Source organism: Rhyacophila brunnea, unplaced genomic scaffold, assembly GCF_057557595.1.
Source record: "Rhyacophila brunnea isolate RB1 unplaced genomic scaffold, BYU_Rbru_1.0 scaffold_6, whole genome shotgun sequence".
Taxonomy (NCBI): domain Eukaryota; kingdom Metazoa; phylum Arthropoda; class Insecta; order Trichoptera; family Rhyacophilidae; genus Rhyacophila; species Rhyacophila brunnea.
In genome coordinates this window covers 14,589,247-14,612,404 of record NW_028233276.1, presented here as the reverse complement: position 1 = coordinate 14,612,404, position 23,158 = coordinate 14,589,247, and the positions used below count along the sequence as shown (strand labels likewise).

The following is a 23,158-nucleotide window of genomic DNA, read 5'->3' as shown; positions in this document are numbered from 1 at the left end:
ACCCTGGATTAAATACAATATTACTGATATACAAACTTAATACCTTAATAGATTAACAAAATGGTAATATAAATTATATTAAATTCTACAGGCTATTTTATAAGTTCATAGCTATTTTAAGAATACAAAAATAAACGACTTGATTTTGCTTAAGTATAAAGTTCATAAAGTGAGAAGGTATGATCTCTCATCCCAATTTAAAAAAAAAAAAAAGTATGGTGTACAGGTAAGTAGATCACTCTTCAATGGTGAGGAAGGGAGATCATACCGGGAATAGGACAACTGGACGCCAGGACAATTGGGCCCAACACTATCGAATGAAATAAAAATACGTTCGTTACGATTTTATACAGAAAGTAGACGAGGAATTTTAATCAGTTTCTATCTACTTTGAGTAATTTTAATTCGTTTTGTTCTCAACAAAATGTTTGTTTATTGCGGATTGAGAATAATTATCATGACTGAGGCTTCTTCTCTTTGGAACTTAAACATATGCGCAAGTAAATCATTATTTACCTGTGTATATTTAAATTGTCACCAAGTATTAAATAATAATATAGGTAGGTAATAATTTAAATATAAATAATAGTATTTAAAAATACCTAATAATTCACGAACATGTTTTGATTTTCGTATTTTATTCGATTACGTGGCGCCCAGTTGTCCGGCACCGAATCGTCTTAGACCCGATCATACTTTCTCACTCTATGGGATTTATACTTAAGGGTAGACATGTCGTTAATTTTTGTAATATTGATAATGGTGTTACAACTGAAATAGCTATCGTTTTAAAAACAGCCTGTAGAATATAATATAATTTAAATTATCATGTTGTAAAATGGAATTCAACCAAACAAATGTTAATTGGTAATTTAATACCTAATTGAAGTTTGAAAATACATTGCCTAAAAATAAACTCGTCAAACATAAAATAACTGCAAAATTGTTATTTTACAAATTATAGGAAGGTTTTTATTTATTTATAACTTAGAAATACATTGGGCCCACGATGGACGTCAGTTATAGTATGTTTCACTTTCGGTTTTAGTATTTATTCCGAGTTGACAAAGATTAATCAACAATAACAGAGATTACTTCAAACGGTACACGAAAATAGATTAACAAGACAAGATGACTCGCTCGATCAAATAACCAGATGAACTTGTCAAAGGATTAGTTCAGTTCAGGTAGTGACGTACATTTGAAAACTAGATATCACACTTATCACTAGAAACGAATCTCGATAGTGTAAGGTGCTTTGTCTCAAAATAGAGGACCTGTATGATCAAAAGGGTCAGAGCTAATCAGACTAAACTGACTGGAGATATTAATTTCGGAGTCAACATAGAGTTAAATCAACACAGTGCTTGCGATGATATAGGTCTCCTTTTACGCCGCTATATAGACCTATATAGAGTTTCCATCGCGCCCTATCGGCGCCGGTGTTACAGGATGCAGGACATGATGAAAAAAATTTTTTTTAATCATATTTTGATTTTTTTAAAGTTGAAATTACTTAATAATATATGTAGCTATAATTTTATGATATTAGTTATTAGTTATATACGGTCCAATATATTTTTTAAGACATATTTGATTTATAAAATCTATTTTTATTTAAATTTGTCAAAATAATGATCAGTTCACTAGGTATGAGGTGTTTGAGACAGTAATAAACATAAAATGGCCCTCCATTTTCTAAATATCTTAAAGAGTATTATATTTAGCTCCAGTTTTAGTTTATCTTTCTTTTATTATTTACTTATATTATAGACTTTTTATCAGGGCTCGAAATGGAACGGAACGCACCGGAGCGCCGTTCCGGCTCGTGAAATTTGTAAAATTATCGCTCCGTCTCGTGAAAAAAATATGTTGACCGTCTGAGCTAGATAGGCCATAGAATTGAAAATCTGACACACTTATTTTCATAAAATACACATACGATTTGATGACTATGTAAATATCTTCAGAAAATTTGTCGAGCGCTCCGGTTCGTAAACTTTTCCATTTCGAGCGCTGCTTTTTATCTATGTCAATTTGTATAAAAAAAAGGCTAAAAAAAACCAAAAAAGTATATTTGACATGTTTTTTTCATTCCACTTATACACAAAGTTTACTTAATATGTAAATACTTAATAGAAAAATTTAAAACCTATAACTATTTAAAAGATTTATTTGAATTGAATGAATAATACATGAGTTATATCAATTTTAGTAATCAGTGTGCCTTTTTAAATGATCCTGAAAAATTAAATCTGTCTGCAATGGGTTAAATCAACACAGTGCTTGCGATGCCCAGTCAATGGGCAGCGCCATTAATTTATAGGTCTCCTTTTACGCCGCTGTATAGACCTATATAGAGTTAAATCCCCATCTGTCTATATAGGGATGTCTAATCAATGGGCCTCTTTTCGAAGTTATGCCTGCTATAAAATAATAATAATATTACATCAATATCGCAGAACTTTTATTTCATTGTTAAGGTGATTCATCAGTGAAACGCCAAATAATTTTCTACCATAAGCGCGACGAAATTTTGCACTCGCTCCCATTCTGAGAGAGCATGTAGAGTTGGAAGGACGTCATTTTGCTTCGTGATGGCGACGGCCGTAATAATTCCTAAATCGTGTAAAGATGACTTAAAGCGTTACCCATTTACTTTAAAAAGAAAACATGTCAATGAATATATTATTATTGTCACTGATAAAACAATAAACAGAACATTAAATGGACACATGTTGGATTTATAAGACAAATAATATTTGGTTTGACATGCCTCATTTGCACCCGCGACCCGCAAACCGCGCATCGCCTAGCGACGATCTTTTTAGACCGTGTCTCAACTAATGCATGGCCTTAGGTTGTTATATAATATCAGGCAAGTCCAGCTTCATGTAAATAAAAATAGGAATGGTTAATGCTTATCCTTCAAAATCATATTGAAATCATATTATTACAACTGAACTCTGTCTACTCGTACGGATATCTGCGGGTATATTCAATACGCAAGGCCGCTAAAGTGATAAAATGATAGTATTTACGGCTTACTAGGGTAGGTTTGTATGGAGTTATTAGCACTCATTGTAAAAAATACAATAAGTTGGTTGGTATTGTTGCAATAAGTGCCATCTTTTGTTTATTTAAGAATACAAAACATTGTGGACATAACAAATCTAAATTTAAGACGTACACAACATGAGATTTACATTATAAAAAATATTACAATATATATTATAATAATAATAATAACAGAAAAACAAATTAAATCAAACCATACTTAAGTACAATTTAATACAGAAAAATAAAATTTTAAAAACAAAAAAACATACAATTTTACACAGAAAAATAAAGTTTCAAAAACAAAATTCAAAGTAAGTACATCACTGAAAATGTCTATGTCTTAAGGGAGCGCATTTACTAATCTTGCACCCTCACTAATGGTGCCTGATAGGCTTGACACGAGGAAACGGTTCCGATCCAGAATAAATCATGGCTGCGACCACGTAGGTAATTGGCAGGCGCATGTAAAGTCAAATTTATTAGGACACATGTGGGTCTATTCTACACTTATTGAACACTAAATTGATAAATAGTATCAAACTTAGGGTAGGTTTGTATCAAAATATTAGCACTTATTGTAACAATTACACGAAGCTGGTTTTTATTGTTGCAATAAGTGCGATATTTTAACAGCAGCAAGATAGGTGCTGTTAAAATATAGCACTTATTGCAACAATAAAAATCAACTTCATGTAATTGTTACAATAAGTGATAATATTTTGATACAAACCTACCCTAAGTTTGATAATATTTATCACTTTATCACTTTAGCGGTCGATAAGCATAGAATAGACCCACAGGATTGGAAACCATCCTTAGCGCTACAAGCAAAAGTGTTTTAACAGTGCGTCTCCTGGCTGTGGTAAAATTTAGAGCGAGAGCGAGAGAGAGACAGTTGTAACTGATGAGACGGCTTGCGTATTGTAACAATTTTAATAGCTCAATACATAATGTATGTAATAAATACTGTAACTTTATCACTTTAGCGGCCTTGTATAGAATAGACCCGATGGTGCGATTGACCAACATTCATCCCGCGATCGACGCATTGGACATGGCCGTTATATTTATAATAACATGCCTCCATTATTAATTGTGGACAAATTAAAAAAAATGCTATCTGTTTAAATTCACATATTATCAGACATAAGAAAGTAGATATTATTCGGTCATTGGCAGGTTTATTAATTATTTTGACACATTAGATTTTACATATTTTACACGTTTGTCTTAATTCTCGGTTTCAATCCGATCCAGAATCCATTAACAGGAGTCATATTCAGAGTATTTTTAGCCAACACCAAAGGAATCGATGTTTTAGCGATAACAGTGAATTCAAATTTTGCCAAAAGATGGAATGTCACAGCCTTGATCTGCATCAGGGCGAAGCGCGAACCTGAAACAAATTGAGGATTATTTACCCAAAGATCTCTTTATCTAAAATAAACACATGTCATGACGAGGCTAGAATATAATTTTGTAATACCTAAGTAAACAATATATACCTATTAGTCATGGGAAATGAGTGACATGAGGGGAAAGGCATACCAGCAGAGGCAGGTAGTGGAAAAATACGAAGCTTGCAATTTGACACATTTTTTTGATAGTTTACAATTTCAACTGTATTAATTAATAAATATGTATCTGAAAACATAAAAAAGATTTAAACTTACAATAATTGTAAAAAAAATGTGAATTTGTTACGTATTTATTATTACATTATATTTATGGTCATATTTATTATTAAAATTTAGTTTATTAAGTGTTCGTTTTTTCGGAGGTGTAGATTTTTGACTAATTCATAGTTTTAATATCTTTTATATTTATTTTAAAAAACACAGATTTTTATAAAAATATAAATGTGTATAACTTGAAATCCTTTTTATTTATATCGGCGTAAGGATAACCTTAAGGAAGGGATAAGGGGCTATCCTGTATATGATTTCCTCATGTGATAAAAGCGTCGTTATTTGTGGTCAATGAAATATTTGGACAAGTTATGCAGCGCTTTTGATATGCTAAAATAGTCAGCTCTGAAGTTTTATTTCAAACTATGTAATAAATGCCGCTCTATTCAATTACAAAATTGTTCAAAAATTTAAATTTCACTCACCTATACAATTCCTGGGACCTAGTCCAAACGGTATATATGTAAACGGTTGAATGGATCCTTTGTTCTCATCAGAAAATCTCTCAGGGTCAAACTTCTCTGGGTCGGGGTAATACTTTTCGTTGTGGTGGATTCCCCAAACAGGAATCCAAACGCCTTCGCCTACTGGGATCTGTAATAATAATAAATTTACTCTACAATTTGATAAGGATCTTAGTCACCTTCCGAAAAGGTTTATTAAAGGAAAACGAGAAATCGTTCGTTGTAAGTCATTCATTACACAAAGCACCGGGTCCATACTCTGGATTCAAACACACATTGGCAAGATGTAAATTTGCCAGAAGCAGGGTTCGAACTCGCTACTGGCGACTTTAGAATCTGACAGTCAACCACAGTTCCTACTGTAATGTATTTGATTAGTAATATAAAACAGATCACAAATAAATTAATACAAATTTGTATTATCGACACCTTGAACCACCTATATGTCAGATATAACAATTATAGTATAATGTAAGTACCTAGGCACCTAATTTCTTTCTGGCTTTCTGTGAAATATTGCAAATTATCAATACAAGTTTCACTACCTTCCGACATGACATAATATCAAAATAAACGGAAAAATAAATGAATACAACTTATAAATATACCCATAATTATAGCAGTAAACGCTAGGATAATGTGTACCCTTTTAAAACCGCAACATCCGTGTGAAATTTGCTATTTATGAACATAATAATAATTATACTGCATCTATACTGCCCGCCGTCGTTATGTAAGATGAGCTTACTTAAAATTTTTCATATCAGCAGATTTTTGACAACGGGACCGAGGGATAAGCCAAGAGACGTCCGCTCGTATATAAAAGATAATGTCTTTCTTCCTGCGTCTCTACAGACTTTTACCTCTCTCTGCACAATAAGTTGAAGTTAATCGCTATTTAATATATCTAGATAGTAGATTTTCCGCATTTCGTGGTAGCTGTAAATGTTTCGTCCAGTGTAAAGACCAAACGTGTTTGTGAAAAATGTGGCTAAGAATTATTATTCCTCGGAAAATTTGTATTACTCGCACTTCCACCATTTTGAAGCCCATTTGCTTCGCTTAGACTGCTCGCAGACGACAGTTACTTTTGGAAGTGACAGATCATGGATCAAATATTCATTGCATGAACAGTCTAGGCGCAAGGACCAAAGTAGTGTGCCGTTGTAGAAGCAACGAGGTATGGTGAAGTAATTGTCAATTATTTATATAATTTAGTATTTAACGTATTTTTGTCAAGCAATTGGTTGATACTGAATAATTAGATGTTATTTGATTTTATCGTAACTTTGATGTCATGGCATCAACAAATGATTGAAAATATTACCTTGTATCCCTTCTGGTCCTCGGAATCAGTTGGTGGAGGAAGCGTGTATGACTTAAGGCATTTACGGTCCATAGCAACAGCTGGTGGCCACAGCCTCAATGTTTCTGAAATAAATTAATCTAAAAATAAAATCACACTATTGAATCAATTTTTAATTGAAAAAAGTACGTTTTTTAAAAAAGTACCAATTCTTCTCGTCTTGGTACTGTTTCCTATATAAGATTGGCCTTAGTAGGTACAAATCATAGTACATTTCCTTTCCCTGACTAGTCCCATTAGATCACTAATGCTTTAGACATTGTGACACTTCGGTTTCGCATCATATTTTAAGTTTAAATTAACAGAGAAAAGTAATACAAATCCAACGATTAATGAATTTACATGCAACTCGAGAACATTTTAATTCCACTTAAGAGAGGCACTTTTACTAGACACGTCGTTTACTGTGAACATCGTGTTTATTGTTTTTATTTATAATGTTTCATGTCATGTTCGGTCTTTGTTGTGATATGCGTGAGGTATTGGCTTCTTATCCAAAAAAATCGGGTTCGACTCCAGATGAGATCACAATAAGTATATTTAAGATGTGATTTCTCAAATCCTGGATGTTTCTATGATTCTTTTGCTGCTGCTACGACACTACTGTCTTTCGGCCTAATACCCCGTTTACACGTGCATGGATTTACTGCTGACAGTAAGTATTATCCCTAACATGACAAGAAATATCTCCCTGATAGGTATTATTATATTTACCTGACACAACCATGTCCATATACTTCATGCTTTGTAAATCGTTGTAGTTGACCTTCCCGTTGTTTTTGGCAACTATTTCATCGATCTCCTCCTGCAGCCTTTCTTGGATTTCGGGGTGGACAGTAAGTTCGTGTGCCAAGAAACACAACATGGTGGAAGACGTATCGGAACCCGCTAAGAAGAACAGTATAGCTTGGCTCACAATATCGTCATCTGTCCATTCTGTATAGAACAATATTAAATATAATATTCATAATAATATGGTAACAGTTTGATAATAACCACAGAACAGATAATAAATAGAATTCCGATAGGCTATATTCAATAAGCTACATTTTGAAGCAGGGTTTTGAATGTGTGAGTGTCCTACGAAAATGAAACACGCATTATGCAGGTGCAATAGTGTATGTAATACACAAATATTAAATGAGCGTCAATGCATAAACCGAGAGCATTTGTCAGTTTTCGACATAATATGACGTATTTTTGACACGTGTTTAAGTTTATCCCGAATTCTTCCTTACTCGAGATCGGTTACCTGCTACTCCTTACCCATTAGGCATTTCAGTTTCAATTATTTCTGAATACCCTGTTAATAACACAAAAAACGGAGACACCATGTCATTAAATAAGGCTGGTGTGTGTCACTTTGGTTATTAAGTTATACGCGCCTGAATACTAACTGAGAAACGAAAACAATACAAATTATTTATGTAAATGAAAAATTCTTCGTTCTTCGTCAATAAATAATAAGCTTTATTAGAGAAGAGGATATAGAAGAGGTGGTTAATGATGAAGTTGACAATGAAGATGTAAAACAACTTTTGGAAACTGTTATGGAGGAATAATTCACAAATCATGACCTGATTAAGCTTGAAGAACAGCGAGCCGCAGAAAAAATGTAATGGAGTTCATGTGCTGAAAGAAATGTCTATATTTTTAGCCAAATTAATAAGGCAATTACTTTATTTTTAAATATAGACGCAGACAACAAGGTTGCGGTACAACGCTACATTCACTAACCTTGACTGTTATAAATATTTTTTTTGTATAAATTTTGACTTACGTCCATAGTTATGGAATGGAACACCGTCGTATATCGAGAAGTTACTGTGGTTGATTATTTTAACAGCTCTCACTTGCTTTTATCAATATTGTCGCTAAGTATACCGATAATTGTCACTGATCACCCGATTTCGGCTGCATAAGTTAAGAGTCACTTAGGTATATTACTATGCATATGGCCTTAAAATTATGATATAAGTTACTGAATCAGATTTGATCTAGAATAACATACGTCTTTTAATGGTTTGCTTCCCAACTGCAGATTCTTCAACGGTAGCAAAGCCTGCTTCTTTGGCGTCGGGTCCTTTTGCATCGGATTCCTGATCGTGCTTGAGTGACCCTTTCTTGGCTTCCATAAGAAGTTGGATCATGTCAGGCCTCCATACCTTGCCGTCTTCTCTCGCCTTCATATTGTCCGCTACCAAATTTCGAAAGAAATTACAAAGGATATCGCTGAATATCTTCAAGCCAAATATCTGAAAGCAACCATTACATTTATTCAGTGTTGCACCGTAGCAATACTTCACATGTGATTAAAGTTGTGATCAAATTGAAGTGCATGTCGCCTACATGTCGCCTACTGTCACGATGTTGCGGCGACAAATTTAGTCGATGGTTTCGTCATTTTGCCGAATATTTTGAACGATCACCATCTCTGTAAATTTACTGAAGAATGAAACTGATGAAGAGTGCCAACTATAGTGTATTAGTAATTTGAATTATTATTAATTATTCATGCTAATTTCAATTGATTTTAACAGTTTCTACGTGTGCGTACTTTAAAATTACTTGCGACATGACATCCATAGATAATATTTTGAACAGAACCCAACCTACAACCCATAGATAATAGACAGCATCCATATAGAAAATACATAGTGCTAAACTCTAAAAATAAAAAAAACGTGATTTTGACATGATTCGAAAAAGTTTAGACATGTGGAATATGATAAAAACATTCAAAACGTCATACAGGTGTCGATGCAGTACGGCTCAACGTGAGGTGACCTCATTGTTGTTTTGGTGATTTCGGCAGATATTGCCAACTGACAATGTTCGTTTAAACAAAGGTTCAAAATATGCTACGGGATGGGAGCAGCAGTCTGATAACATTTTAAACACCAAGAAAAACGACATTACACACTTTTTTCCCATAGCGGCAGCTTACTGTGACGTCACGTGATATTCCGCAACATGCACCATAATATGTGTCATTGTTGTACTCTAACTCACTATAATGACTATAAACTAGTTAATACGGTAATGAGCGGTTGTGTTAAAAAAATCATCACGACAGATGATTCACATCCCGGGATAATTAACTGTCTGAATACGATACAGTATGCTTATCAACTCTTTATTGATTTTTGAGTTAAGTGCCATGTTAGAATAGCGCGCTGATGATAAAACGGATCATGAAATTGAAATGCCTTATGTGAGGTTAATTATTAAGTACTCTCTTCTTGGTCGTTCTCTCCGATCAAGACTTTCCACCCCTCTCGATCCTCTGCTTCTCTCAGAGCAGAATGAAGGCTGCCCCTAGGGCCCTAGTAAGCTCCTTCACTCAGTTGCTCCAGTGCACCGACGTTATTCCCCTGCTTCGGCTTCCCTGGAGGCTACCCAAAACATCCAGTCTCTCGAGATTACGTACATACGAGTAATATAGGTTAATTAAAATATTGGCTTACTCTCGCAAATGTAGGGGACATAGTGATGATGAAGAATTTCAGAGCTCTAAATCCGTTGAAGGTGGAAGAGTCTTTTCCCATAAGATAAAACTGATTACTTCTGTCGATATGTGAATCTACTTTAATTCCAAACGCGGTGGAGGCGATTACATCATTTGTATATCTCGCGAAGGCGTCTTTCATTTCCATTTCAATACACCCACGATCTGAAATAACAATCAAATTTAAATTTATTTTATATTGATTTGTATATAATATCTTAACTATATACCTAAACCTATTAAACTAAGCTGTCTGGCCTCTTTAGCTCTATGGTAAATTCGATCCTGATGGCAGTGATGCTGAGAGGATTGGAACTAGTTTGGAGAAGACGTCAACCAGCATTAGATAGATTCAGGATGATGATAAATTAGTCCGGTCGCTCACTGAAAATCATTTCGACTGGGAAGTGGTCATAAATGAAAACTGGGCGCAATGTTGCAACTCTCTTCCATGCGTATAGGCGAAGTCATGTCGAGATAGTGACGACACGCTGAATGAAAAAACAGCTTCTGCATATGCGCCAATGCGACATTTTGTTATTCTAGTTGCGTCCCATGTCGAGTGAATTTTGTTACACGCGACAAGCTGACGTTTTTTCTATCAAAAAAATGTCCCACCGATGCTATATGCAGCAGTACATTAAGCATGGCCTCCATATCCTGAAGCGGCCCCCAGGCCAGGATCTTTGCCGGCCCCCCTACCTATCGCTAAGGTTAAAGGCAGTCTGACGCTCTACAGTGGCGTTTTCCAAATGGTGATCAAGGTCAAATAAAATTCAGTGTATTTTTAGCGGTTTTTTACGGATCGAATTATGGCGTTGTTGAGTATCAACACACATCAACCAGAAATTGCATCGTCCAAGCATATATTTTAAAAATGTAACAACCCCGAAGTAAAATAGCGTCGCAGGCGAACTTTTCTACTTTCAGAGCAAATTTTAGATGTGTTTTAATCTCATTTATCTGGTCGACCCGCAACGCCGGCCACCCCCCTAACCCCGGGCACCAAGGCTAGAGCCCTATCAGCCCCCCCTTGTGCGGCCATAACATTAAGTTACACGTATTTTGTTAATGACAAAAAAATTACCGATAAATTAGATGTGTTGTGAGATGATTTCAATGTGCGACCAGGCTTAGACAAATGTATTTTTTTAAACACGCTTTTATTAAATAAATTTGGCATTAAGGTCTTATGTATTTTAAAACTTGTAAATCGTGACCATACCAACTGCAAAAAGTGACCAAGTCAAAATACTTACTTAGAAATACGATAAAAATACGATAGAAAAAAAAACCATAGATTTGGAATAATTAGTGATTATTACAAGGCATTAACTATTTTCTGTTGGTATGGGAGTAATAAATCATTTTTTGAATATTATTTTTTGAAAGTTGAAAGTTCAACAGTATTATACTGTTGTATTATTTTCTCACTTTTATTTTCAGGATTTTGCATTTCGTTCAAATAGAAGTCGGTCATTTGTTCGCCGCAATCGGCAACGAATTGAAACATGTTCCTCATCTTGGAACTGGTGAACGCTGGACTCAAAGTGGCTCTCATGTCACGCCATTTTTGACCTGCAGAAAAATAATACATTATTAATAATTATATAAGTATCATAAATAAGCCATCTTCATATTGTTAACACAGAGACTGTGGATACAGAAATGAAATAGGTTGCAATAGATATTAGTAGAAAAAGTGTTCTTACGGTAAAGCAAAGATTAAATTAATTGATTTTTAATATCAAGCCGTAACGTGGATTTGAATAACAGTGAAATATTTACCTATAGATATATAAAGTTGACAACAATTTATTAAAAGATAAAAAAAAAATATTTTAATAGGTAATTGAGACTTGTGATCTTTGGTTTGCAGACCAGTAAATTTATACAAACAGTATAAGATATATAGATACTTATCTGACTCTGCTTCATATTTAACTAAAGTTAAATGGATGCCGTCCGAAGGCAACCGTCAAGGTGAATTATTCAGCAAAGAGATCCGTCTATATAATATGAAGTTAAGGTTAAAGTGATCGAAATGAAAGGAATCGAAAGCATTTCTCCTCAGAAGAGAAAATCAATATCGTATCTTTTTCTATTTGATCATCCCTATACCTAGTTTTGATTTAGATATGAGCTTAATGGGTGGGTCAGTAACTACCAATTAATTTTATAATATTGAGAATTAAGTAGGTATGTTTTATTTTACTAGGAAATATATGCCTTTAAGTGCGAAGAGATTGCTTCCGAAGAGTGGATCTGCTGTCTCGTCAATGGTGGCAAAATGATCAACGAAGTGATCGAAATCTTTCACCGTCACTTGCTTGATCAAGTCCAAATCGTTGAGCATCACAATTCGTTTGTAGAACTGGTTTACTCCCACATATCTGTTAAAAAGTTTACATTAATAACGTAATTTACATCATTACAATCAGTGTTAACAATCTTCATATTATGTTGGTGCCGTCGTCTATCGGGAATGGGACAATTGGACGCCAGGACAATTGGGCGCCGCACTGTCGAATGAAATAAATAAACATTATTAGAAATAGACTAAGTAGTAGATATAATATTAATCAATTTATTTATTATTACTACTTAATAGTTTTAATTCATTTTGTTATAAACATAAGGTTTTTTTTATTGCGGATTGCGAAAAATTGTCATGCCTGAGGCTTTATATAAAAATAAAATAACTCTCTTCTCGTTGGAACTTAAACAAATGCACAATTAAATCATTATTAACGTGTGCATATTTAAATTCTCATCAAGTATTAAATAATAATTTAAATAATAATACTATCGACCGAAGGTACTAGTAGGTGGAATTTGAATTTAAATTATAATGGATTTAAGTTTTGAACTATTTTCCTTCGAGTCGTTTTCTTGCCGGATGCCGAAAGGCGAAACTCGTGTCACAAAAAACGCCTGGAATAGTACAAAACTTAAATCCATTAGAATACTGTCACACCCTCGAATTGTCGCCAATTGCGGGATGTCTCATCTGAGGAGAGGCCGGAACCATTTTTTGAGCTGACTCATAGTACCTAGTATGTGCGTCGATTACGAGGAAAAATGCGTAGAATCATTTTCGGTATAAATGTATGTAAATTCCTGCCTTTCCCATACATTAATCATAAGCATTATTTGGAAAAAGTATTAAAACCATTTTTTCTTTTTTTTATAAGTCAATTTTTAAATTTGTCCGCACGTCATTGACTAAATTTAATAATTAAATAATGTCCTTCAGTCTGTTTGCGATCGACAATGCTTGTATGCGGGGAGGAAGGGCATTCTTGCCTGCAGCGGGGAAGGGGAATAAATGAAAAAGGAACGCGGTGCGATGGCGCGGTGGGAAATATTGTTTTTGGCGGCAGAATGCACTGAATGCAGAATATTATTCCAGACAGCCAAACAGTAAACAATAACTTCGCTCTGCATAAAAGAAATTGTAATAATATGTAATCAAAGCCGTATAATGTTTAAATAAACCTCGCCGTTTTCGACTACAATTGCGGTGTTTTAATTTGTTCACTCCAAGTTCATACACAGACGAAAACACCATATAATATTGAGCGAGGAGATGAATGCCTCCTCTCGCTCACGACTCGGGCGGAGATGTCAATACCTAATTAAAATATAAATAATAATATTGAATATAATATATTCACGAACGTATATTTATTTTGAACTTCTTTCGTTGCGTGGCGCCCAGTTGTCTCGGTGCCGAATCGTCCTTTCCGTGTCTATCGAAGGTAAGTGTCCAAAATGCATTTCCCTATCTTGAGGCAGTCGTATCAGATCATAGACTGCTTGGACATTGAAGCACATGCGAATGTTGCGTGGGTTATTAATTTATTTAATGTGACAAACCTTTGATCAGGAAACGCCAAGTACGTTCTATGAATGAGATCTTTGAAGTTCTCCTTCTGCAGTACAACCTGAAGCATGGTGCCGATGTATGGTAATGAGGGCAGCGTCTTAACTCCATTGCGTGCAAAGTGGCGGCTGATGTAGTAACCATATGCCAAAAACACTCCGAAGAACACCGACACGACCAGACCAAGAGTGATGAGATCCATTTTCTATTTATTGAGAAAAAGCTTTATCAGTTTATTTTGTGACAATTGACGGAAACAAACAATAACAAAATTCTGTGAGAGTTATTAAATGGTTGCTAAAAACCACACTTTGAAACATTTGTGGCGATAAAGTTTAAAAATGTGTTCAGTAGGTGGTGGAGCCAAATTGTGGTCGCATTCATACTTAGTCCCCCCTACTCAAATCCTCTTATTTATTATTGTCACAAGACCAGACTATGAGCAATTACGGGCCAGGAATCGACCATAATTGCGAAGGACATTCAGTTAAAAATGATTTTCAGCAAGCGGACGTGGGCAAGTTGTTATACCTACTTCACCGTCGCTTCCTACCTATAGCGTGACTCCAAACTTAACTCAAAACATACTATCTGTTCAACCTTCGTTGCACTAAGCCTGTTACGGTTTGAGTGAACGTCGCCTCCATCATTCATACAACCTATCCTCATCAATCATACAACTCATCATCATTCATCCCACCCATATAATATCATCCATAAACAGTGTATCGTCAAGTGCCGCGCACCGAGTAACCTAAACAAACAATACCGCGCGAGTGACAGTGCAACCAGACCATGGAGCATAAACCATCATAAAGGTCAGTGTCTGGTATTCTGTTGAATCGCCCCCACCCCTAGATCCGGAATCCACATCATCTTCAAAATTATACAGTCCACTGTAAAAAAGCGCCATCAGCCTTGATGTTCTCGAAGTGTGTGTTGTGACGTCCCGTGAAGATAGGCAAGTCATGCGTTGCGAATGAAGGAATTAATATAAATATCACAATTTTTGATTAATTTATAAAATTCTTAAAAGACAATTCAAAATTTGCGTTTCCTTCACTCCCATATTATTTTATGTAAATCTACATGTAAGTAGGTTAATAACACAATATTTCACGATTGCTCGACATTTTTACTTATTCGTTGGTCGTCCGTTGGTCAGTAGTAGGGTATAAATAAATCAGACGACTTATTGTCCGCGGATTTTTGGCTCATCAATGGAGCGCTTGCATTACAGCTTGTCCACCGTGAGTAACGTCTTTAATAAATAATCGTACCTAATTAATTGATTCCAATAGTTACCTATATAAGGGTACACGTGACATTTAAATTTTTTTATAATCGTGGAATAATAATATCGTATCGTAATAATAATATGCCTATTTTTAGAGACTGTTATGTTTGATTTATTGTATTGGCTCCAAGATGTATCCACTAATTGATTAATCAGTTTTATTCTTTGTTGCATTGTCGAATAGGGGAAACCGGGGCAGAGTGAACAGTCTGAGTAAAGTGCTATTGCCACTACGATATAAGCGATATATTTCTCGAAGACGTACTCATATTATATGTTAGTAATTAGTATGTAGTGGAAAATTGTGATCGTATTCGAGATTTTTAGAGAAATAATGAAAAAAGGTTTTTATCGTTTCTCGAATCTTTTTTGTGGAAATAAGAGATTTTCCTTTCTCGAGAATTCGTCAGACACTTTTTGGCATTCAGTTCCGATTAAATTTTATTTGACTGTATATTTTTTGGAAGGAGGAGCTAAAAAAGTTACCTTTTATGTACGCATGATGTACACCCACGATGGCCGCGCGTCTTAAGCGTCGGCCTATAGCGTCGTGGGTCCCAGGTTCAAATCTTGTGTTTGGCAAGTACCTACACATATTATTTTTCAATTTGTGTATGAGTCAGATACGGACTTAATAGGTTGAGCAAGTGGCTGATATCCATTTCTTGTAAAAACAAGATCGGTTAATACAAACCTACACTCTGTGGAGGTCCATATATTATTATGATCTTATTAGAATCGGACATGGTCAGAATGTTTTTAAAGATTTTGCTATTATTTAATAATAATTTGGTTGGTTTTAACTATATCAAGATCCTTCTTTAAATCTTACGGAGAATTGATTAAAATCTCCGTTGGATGGATTCATGATTTTTTCACGTCGTATTCAGACTTTGGAAACTATTTAAAAAAATATTTTGTATATATTACGACTCAAATCCTGATTTTAACAAAGTATTGACCAAATCACCCCTCGCCCAATAAATATTGTTTTAATTTTTATAAATTACGAGGTTTTGGTGATTAAATTTGCGTTGAGAGAATTTATTTTTCGTACTTATTCATGAATTGAATACGAAATACAAATAATTAAATAATAAAAGTGGGTCATGATTATAATATTTTATTCGATTTTATATCACATTTGCATAACATATTCGTTTTGCCCGGACTTCCCCTATTGCTGAAGTGTTTGCTATGTCATTTAAATTGGTATCAAGGACATTACTTGACATGCCGACCCGATCATCGAGTAACTGGTTAATTGAAGAATTAGGCCAATTTTTATTTGCTTATTTAAAATTTCTAAGCAAAATATTATTTTTCATAAACATTATACAGTAAAGTATACGCCTACATAATTATAATAATTATTATATTTTATTGTGTACAAACGTTAGTCCACTTGGTGTCTTTGAAGTGTGATGCTGGTTAAGACTACTGACAGTAATGAAATAAACGGGTTGTACGCCAGGAAAGACTCTAATATACAAGATATAATAAGACATACCTAAATATTATTAAGTTATATTGGCACAATATTCTTTGAAAAGCAGGAAACTGAGAAATAAAGCAGAGGACTTGCGTCATCCAGGTGAAATAAATCACTGAAAACCTCAACGCCGATCCGTGGTTGACTAGTGACGGAGTGTTTGGCTTTGAAGCTGTGGGTCCTAGGATCAATCCCACATCTAACAAAATAAATAACTACTTAATATTATAAATTATAATATAATTGTAAAGCAAAAATTAAGAGTAGGTTACTGTGTGTATTATCTAAATTAAAAATATTTTTATAATTTACTTAGGTTTCAAAATAAGGTTATTTTGTAAGTATATTATTATCTACTTATACATTCGTTTCGGACCGCTGGATTCGTCCTGTGGTTTTGTGGTGAGCGTCCGACTCTCGTGATAGCACAATTATCTAGCCGAGCTCGATTGCGGTTTTTGATTTTTGTATCACTATTATAAAAAGGTATTTTTGTTGAGTAAAATATTGAAGATGAACAAAATTCAAATTCAAGTAGGTTACCTACTGTAAATATGGCTGTCCTAGAACGTGTTTTCAGTTATCTACCTCAGCCAATGACATTAATATAGACGAATCATCTGGAAAAGAAAATGACACTCACTTTATTGTCGGGTCTGCCGAATGGCATAATCTGTTCTAACGCCATTACAATAAAGGTGATATTGCTATAAATTCCTGATGCTTTTTGTTGGATCTGCCGAATGGTTCGGTTCGAACGGGTTCGCTCAAATGAACATTGACATTAGAAACACTGCTCTAACGCCATTACAATAAAGGTCATATTGCTATAAATTCGCGATGCGTGATATCGCATAATGCAAATTGCGTGACGTCTACCTATACATGCGAATTTACTTGCTAGCTACTGTATTGAGTGCGTCGTCCATTAATAATGTCATTGACCTCAGCCTACCTATCTTCAACAGGTTCGCCACTGCTCAACATCTATCTGATACAACTGGCCGGGAAAGGAAGATGTAGGTACCTACATCAATTTATTCACTGACCGGAATCAAAAGAAGAAGACAAGCATTGAACATTATGAAAATAGAATATATTCGAATTGCATAATCTGCTAATGTTATTATTGTAGGTATGTAGATAGACAACCAAAACACTGAGCAAAATCATGATTTACAGGCCATCTATAGACTGAAACCGAATAGTGTTTTGAACCGTGTGTCATATTAAACTTTTTATAATATATAACTTATAATTTCACAAACTATATTATAAGCTTATCCGTTCGTAACATACACTTAGGCATAAAGCCCATTGACGCAGCGAGTGCGGCGCTCGCGCAAAATTTCTACAAGTGGCGCGTAAATCATCGAAAATACAACGTAATCAAATACGCCAGCGCCCACTGGATTTGGCGACGCATTATACGCGCCCGCCGCATGAATCATCGTTTTTTCGCGAATCACCGCTTCTCGGCGATACGAATGAAAGAAAATACAATGGAGTCCATTCATTGAACACAGCGAGCAAAATCACGCTCTGGACGGCTTCGTCGATCGACGGGCGAAAAGTCATTATTTAATAACAGAGAACGCATTGTTTAATTTTATTGCATGTCCTTTATTTCGCTGGTTGAATAATGTCGTCGTGAATATTTATTACAAGCCCCGAAATAATATAATATTTTTATTTCTTTGTTATGAGAGACGCTGTAAAAATAATTGTTTTGTGCTGCTTGGACCGCTTATTACATAGGTGAAGGGTAATGCGCGGCGAGAGACGTGTGATTATGGTTATGAATAAACACTTAATACGCCGACTTCGCCCGCTCGACGCGTTCTGTGGGCACCATCGCTTACACCTTAGGCATAAAGCCCATTGACGCAGCGAGTGCGGTGCTCGCGCAAAATTTCTACAAGTGGCGCGTAAATCAACGAAAATACAACGTAATCAAATACGCCAGCGCCCACTGGATTTCACGACGCATTATACGCGCCCGCCGCATGAATCATCGTTTTTTCGCAAATCACCGCTTCTCGGCGATACGAATGAAAGAAAATACAATGGAGTCCATTCATTGAACACGGCTACCAAAATTACGCTGCTCGAGGCGTCGTCGATCGACGGGCGAAAAGCAATTATTTAATAACAGATAATCATTGTTTAATTTTATTGCGTGTCAAGTTTATCGCTGGTTGAATAATGTCGTCGTAAATATTAATTACAAGCCCCGAAATAATATAATATTTTTATTGCTTTGTTATGAGAGGCACTGTAATAATAATTATTTTGTGCTGCTTGGGCCGCTTATTACATAGGTGAAGGGTAATGCGCGGCACGAGACGTGTGATTATGGTTATGAATAAACGCTGCATACGCGGACTTCGCCCGCTCGACGCGTTCTATGGGCACCATCGCTTACACTCACAAACTCAGTGAAAATATTTTTTCATGAACAGAAATTATAAGTTTAGTTATGGCACACGGTTCTAAACCGCATGCGGTTTCAGTCTATGGATGGCCTCTAAGAATGGTTGAACTGGGTGATCACACAAAACAGCGCTCGAAATGGAAAATTTTACGAACCGGAGGGCTCGACAAATTTTCTGAAGATATTGTATATTAAGATGTGTATTTTATAAAAATAAATGTGTCAGATTTATTATTCTATGGCCTATCTAGCTCAGACGGTCAACATATTTTTTTCCACGGGACGGAGCGATAATTTTACAAATTTCACGAGCCGGAACGGCGCTCCGGTGCGTTCCGTTCCATTTCGTGTCCTGACACAAAAATATCATGCGGAATTATGTAAGTATAATAATATTTTGTTGTATGAACAAAATGATAGAAGCAGTTGGTTGGCAACCACAAAAACACACTTTTGCGAACAAGCATAATATTATTTGATATTAATCATCTGATAACACACTTTTTATAATTTCTATCGTATCTACTTTAATTAGGCAGATAGGTAGCTGTTATTTATTTTTAATTATTTATTATTTCTAATTTTTAAGTCCATATTATCTTTTCTTATGTGTGTAAATTTGAATAGGTTGCCTGCCCTTGGATTTAGAATATCTATCTAGCTAGAGATAAACAATCAATTGCATATGCCATAATATGTACATATTAGCGAATCGTCACTGCTATACATAGGTACATTATACAAACACAATTTTATTATTATTAATCCTCGCAATCGCATAATATTATAATCAACTATCACGTATTTACAATTGAATGATTTATTCATCATCACTAATTTTATCACTGTTGAAAACTTATCCTTAAAACAACAAATATAACTCACAATAATTAACTATTAAATGTCCACAATAACAATGTTTTTTACACTTTGTCGGTATTGCAATGTATAACGAGAATCACAAGGTCTCGGTTGCTACTGAAGCTATGTTTGTTTATTTTGATTAGGTACACACCTATTTACATTGGCGGAACCACATTGAAAAAGAGCGGGGAGATCCATGGGTCATTTTTAAAATTAAAATAAGTATTCGCAATCATAAAACGATCGCCCACGATGGCTGAGCGGTATAAGCGTCGGCTTATAATGTCATGGTCCTAGGTTCGAGTCCTTGGTCTGGCAAATACACAATATATTGTTTTTCAATTTGTGTTTGGAGTCATAGTATGGACCTAATAGGTTGAGCAAGTGACTAACATCCATTTCTCGTAAAAAAAAATAAAAATCTGTTAATACAAACCTCTACTGTATTAGGTGTTTCCCAACCTTATTTCTCCATGCCCCCCTAACAAAATCTTATATTTACCTAACTAATTTTGAACTAAATGAATTCCTTCAAATTAAAAATGCACGTAGGCAGTACCATTTTTAATTTAACTTTCGTAAGTAAATAATATGTAGGTAGGTATATTACGTTACATGTACAACTCGGAAGATTATTAGTGCGATCCTTGTGCTATGCTTCGTCTTCAGATGATTTTCAAGATGACCTTTTTGCCCCCCAAAACATTCAAATTGCCCGGGGCGTACGCCGAGTCTACTCTATGGAGGCCTATATTAGGATCAGACATGGTCAAAAGAAGAAGATAAAATTTAAAAAAAAATGTACTTATTTAAATTTATTGGTTCGTTAACATTTCGCACCGTGAGTGTAAAACCAAACCAAGGCATCTGCAAAAGACATATTTTGGATATATTAGGGTTTGAAGTCTTCGTTTGGTTAGGAGAATTAATAGTTTCTAAAAAAAACCACAATATTTGGTTTATATCTACATTATATTGCATGTTCTTTCAGTTACTACACTTTTACATTATCAAGTTCACGACTTTTGCAGTTGTTTTGCATTTAATCTCGAAATTGAAAAAATTGCAGATGCCTTGGTTTTACACTCACGGTGCGATTTATCACAGATTGTCGAAACATACATTGAAGGTGATTCGAATGAACCATTTGAGGTAAGAAATAACACAAAGTCACAATCTCTTCATCTTTGTCACCTTTCTTATACATTTGTTTCATGCACAGCAAAAAAGTCGCCTGTGGTGCAAGATTATTGTTAGACAAATATGCTTGTGTGTATTTTTACGTTTTAAAGCAGTCAATTTATTATAATTTGGATCAGTGTTCCTCAACTGCCGGTCCGCAGACTTTTTGGTCGGTCCACAAATAGTAAAGTTGTCCTTTATTTTAAAAGGCATATGCAAAAAATCAAGAAAATCTTCATTAAAATAAAGTGATCCCTTCATGGAAGACGTCACTCCATGCGCAATTGACAGCCGATAATAGAGGAAACTAATGGAAACGAGCGTTTGATGCCACTTTGGTATTGAGTCAGAAAATACAAATATATTAGTTACAAAACCATTTTAATTATCGTCCACATACCTAGCCTATAAGTCTTTTTATAAGTAATTTATAATAATTTATGACAGGTAAATGAAATCAATTTTTATTTGTGTGTGAGTCAGTGTATGTACCTATTAGGTTGAGCAAGTGGCTGACATCCATTTCTCGTAAAAACAAAATCTGTTGATACAAACCTCTACTCTGTGGAGGCCCTTATGATCCTATTAGGATCGGAAATGGTCAGAAAAAATGAAATCTTACGGATATCTATAAATTATATGTATTTACTGGATAATGCTATCGATTTTGGAAATTATAACATTTTAATTAGATGTTATATTGCTGATTCTAGGAATAGCCGAAATATGAAAATGATGAAGTGCATATTAACTGAAATACTTGCAGTTTAATGGTTTGGTAACCTACGGCCGTATTACAGTATTCATTACTTATTATCAGTGGTTTCCAAACTTTATGTTACTACGCCTCCCTTTTAAAAAATCCAATCTTGGCGCCTCCCCCCCCCTTTATTTCATTAAATAATACAGACGCCTTTTTAAATAGCCAACAATGTCCTAATACAAAAATGAAAAAAAAACAAGGTTTTACTACTTTATATTCATTTTTAAATTAGCTATCATTTAAGTACTTACATCAATCATCATATAGGTATCACATCAAATTGCACGGCACAGCCACTTTTTTTAGTACTTATAATAAAATAACGTGAAAAGTGCATTAGCAAACTAACCAAGAACTCAGTAAATAGATTTTTGTTTGCTTCAATATATCTGGCGCAGAAATCATTTAAAAGTGGAAATATGGCGAACTTATTTTTTTGTAATTTTGATTTCCAAAGCTCCAATTTTTTATGAATGCCTTCACTTTGTCTTTTTAAATCAGTGAATACATTAGTCCTTGCATGGATTTATTCACTCATTTTTTTTCAAAATTTCAACCAAATAGACAAGTTTAACAACATCATTATCGTTCCTAAACAAATTTGCCTCAAATTTCAACATTATGAATTGACCCTTTTTTTCATTTTGCTCACGAGATAGCCAGCGCACTTCACAATAGTATAGAAGTGAGGTACTTATTATAAAATTAGTCTCCATATTTTCAGACAGGTTTGAAAACAACTTTTTATAGGACTGTTTTTTATGTCGTTTTATATAATATGCATTTGCAAACTGCAAACCTGTGGCTATATTAATTGTGTTAAACTTTTCGCGCGTCCCTTTGCAACACTCCGCGCTTCCAGTTTGGAAATCGCTGCAGTAATGGTAAGGTTGTCTTTACAACATAATTATGTATTATGTGTTTAATGTCACGCATGACGTTTCATATTAATTTTACCTCGGCTAGTACAATTATTTCCATCAATGGTATCAGACATTTAAAAAAACGAAACAAATGAGTGAAGCCCCATAAACTTACGACTCACGAGCAATGGGGAGCTATGAATCGGCGAAAGTATACGAATTTAATATCTGGGAACACGCATTAATCCTCTAAATCAGTGCTCCGCAACCGGTGTGCCGCGAGACGATGCT

General features: G+C 34.8%; 1 protein-coding gene across 1 annotated transcript in view; it reads right to left on the bottom strand.

The window, feature by feature from the left end:
* The window catches only part of LOC147065253 (uncharacterized), a 39,822-nt gene extending 19,647 nt beyond the window's left edge, over positions 1 to 20,175 (bottom strand). Inside the window, exons 1-10 of the mRNA XM_085956956.1 lie at positions 20,081 to 20,175; positions 13,966 to 14,177; positions 12,316 to 12,479; positions 11,521 to 11,664; positions 10,046 to 10,251; positions 8,590 to 8,833; positions 7,293 to 7,514; positions 6,540 to 6,643; positions 5,174 to 5,342; positions 4,284 to 4,456 (exon numbers count right to left, since the gene is read on the bottom strand). Coding sequence (XP_085813082.1) covers positions 4,284 to 4,456; positions 5,174 to 5,342; positions 6,540 to 6,643; positions 7,293 to 7,514; positions 8,590 to 8,833; positions 10,046 to 10,251; positions 11,521 to 11,664; positions 12,316 to 12,479; positions 13,966 to 14,174 — 1,635 coding nt within the window. The 5' untranslated portion in view covers positions 14,175 to 14,177; positions 20,081 to 20,175. The remainder of the gene's footprint in view (positions 1 to 4,283; positions 4,457 to 5,173; positions 5,343 to 6,539; positions 6,644 to 7,292; positions 7,515 to 8,589; positions 8,834 to 10,045; positions 10,252 to 11,520; positions 11,665 to 12,315; positions 12,480 to 13,965; positions 14,178 to 20,080) is intronic.
* Between the last annotated feature and the right edge of the window lie 2,983 nt (positions 20,176 to 23,158).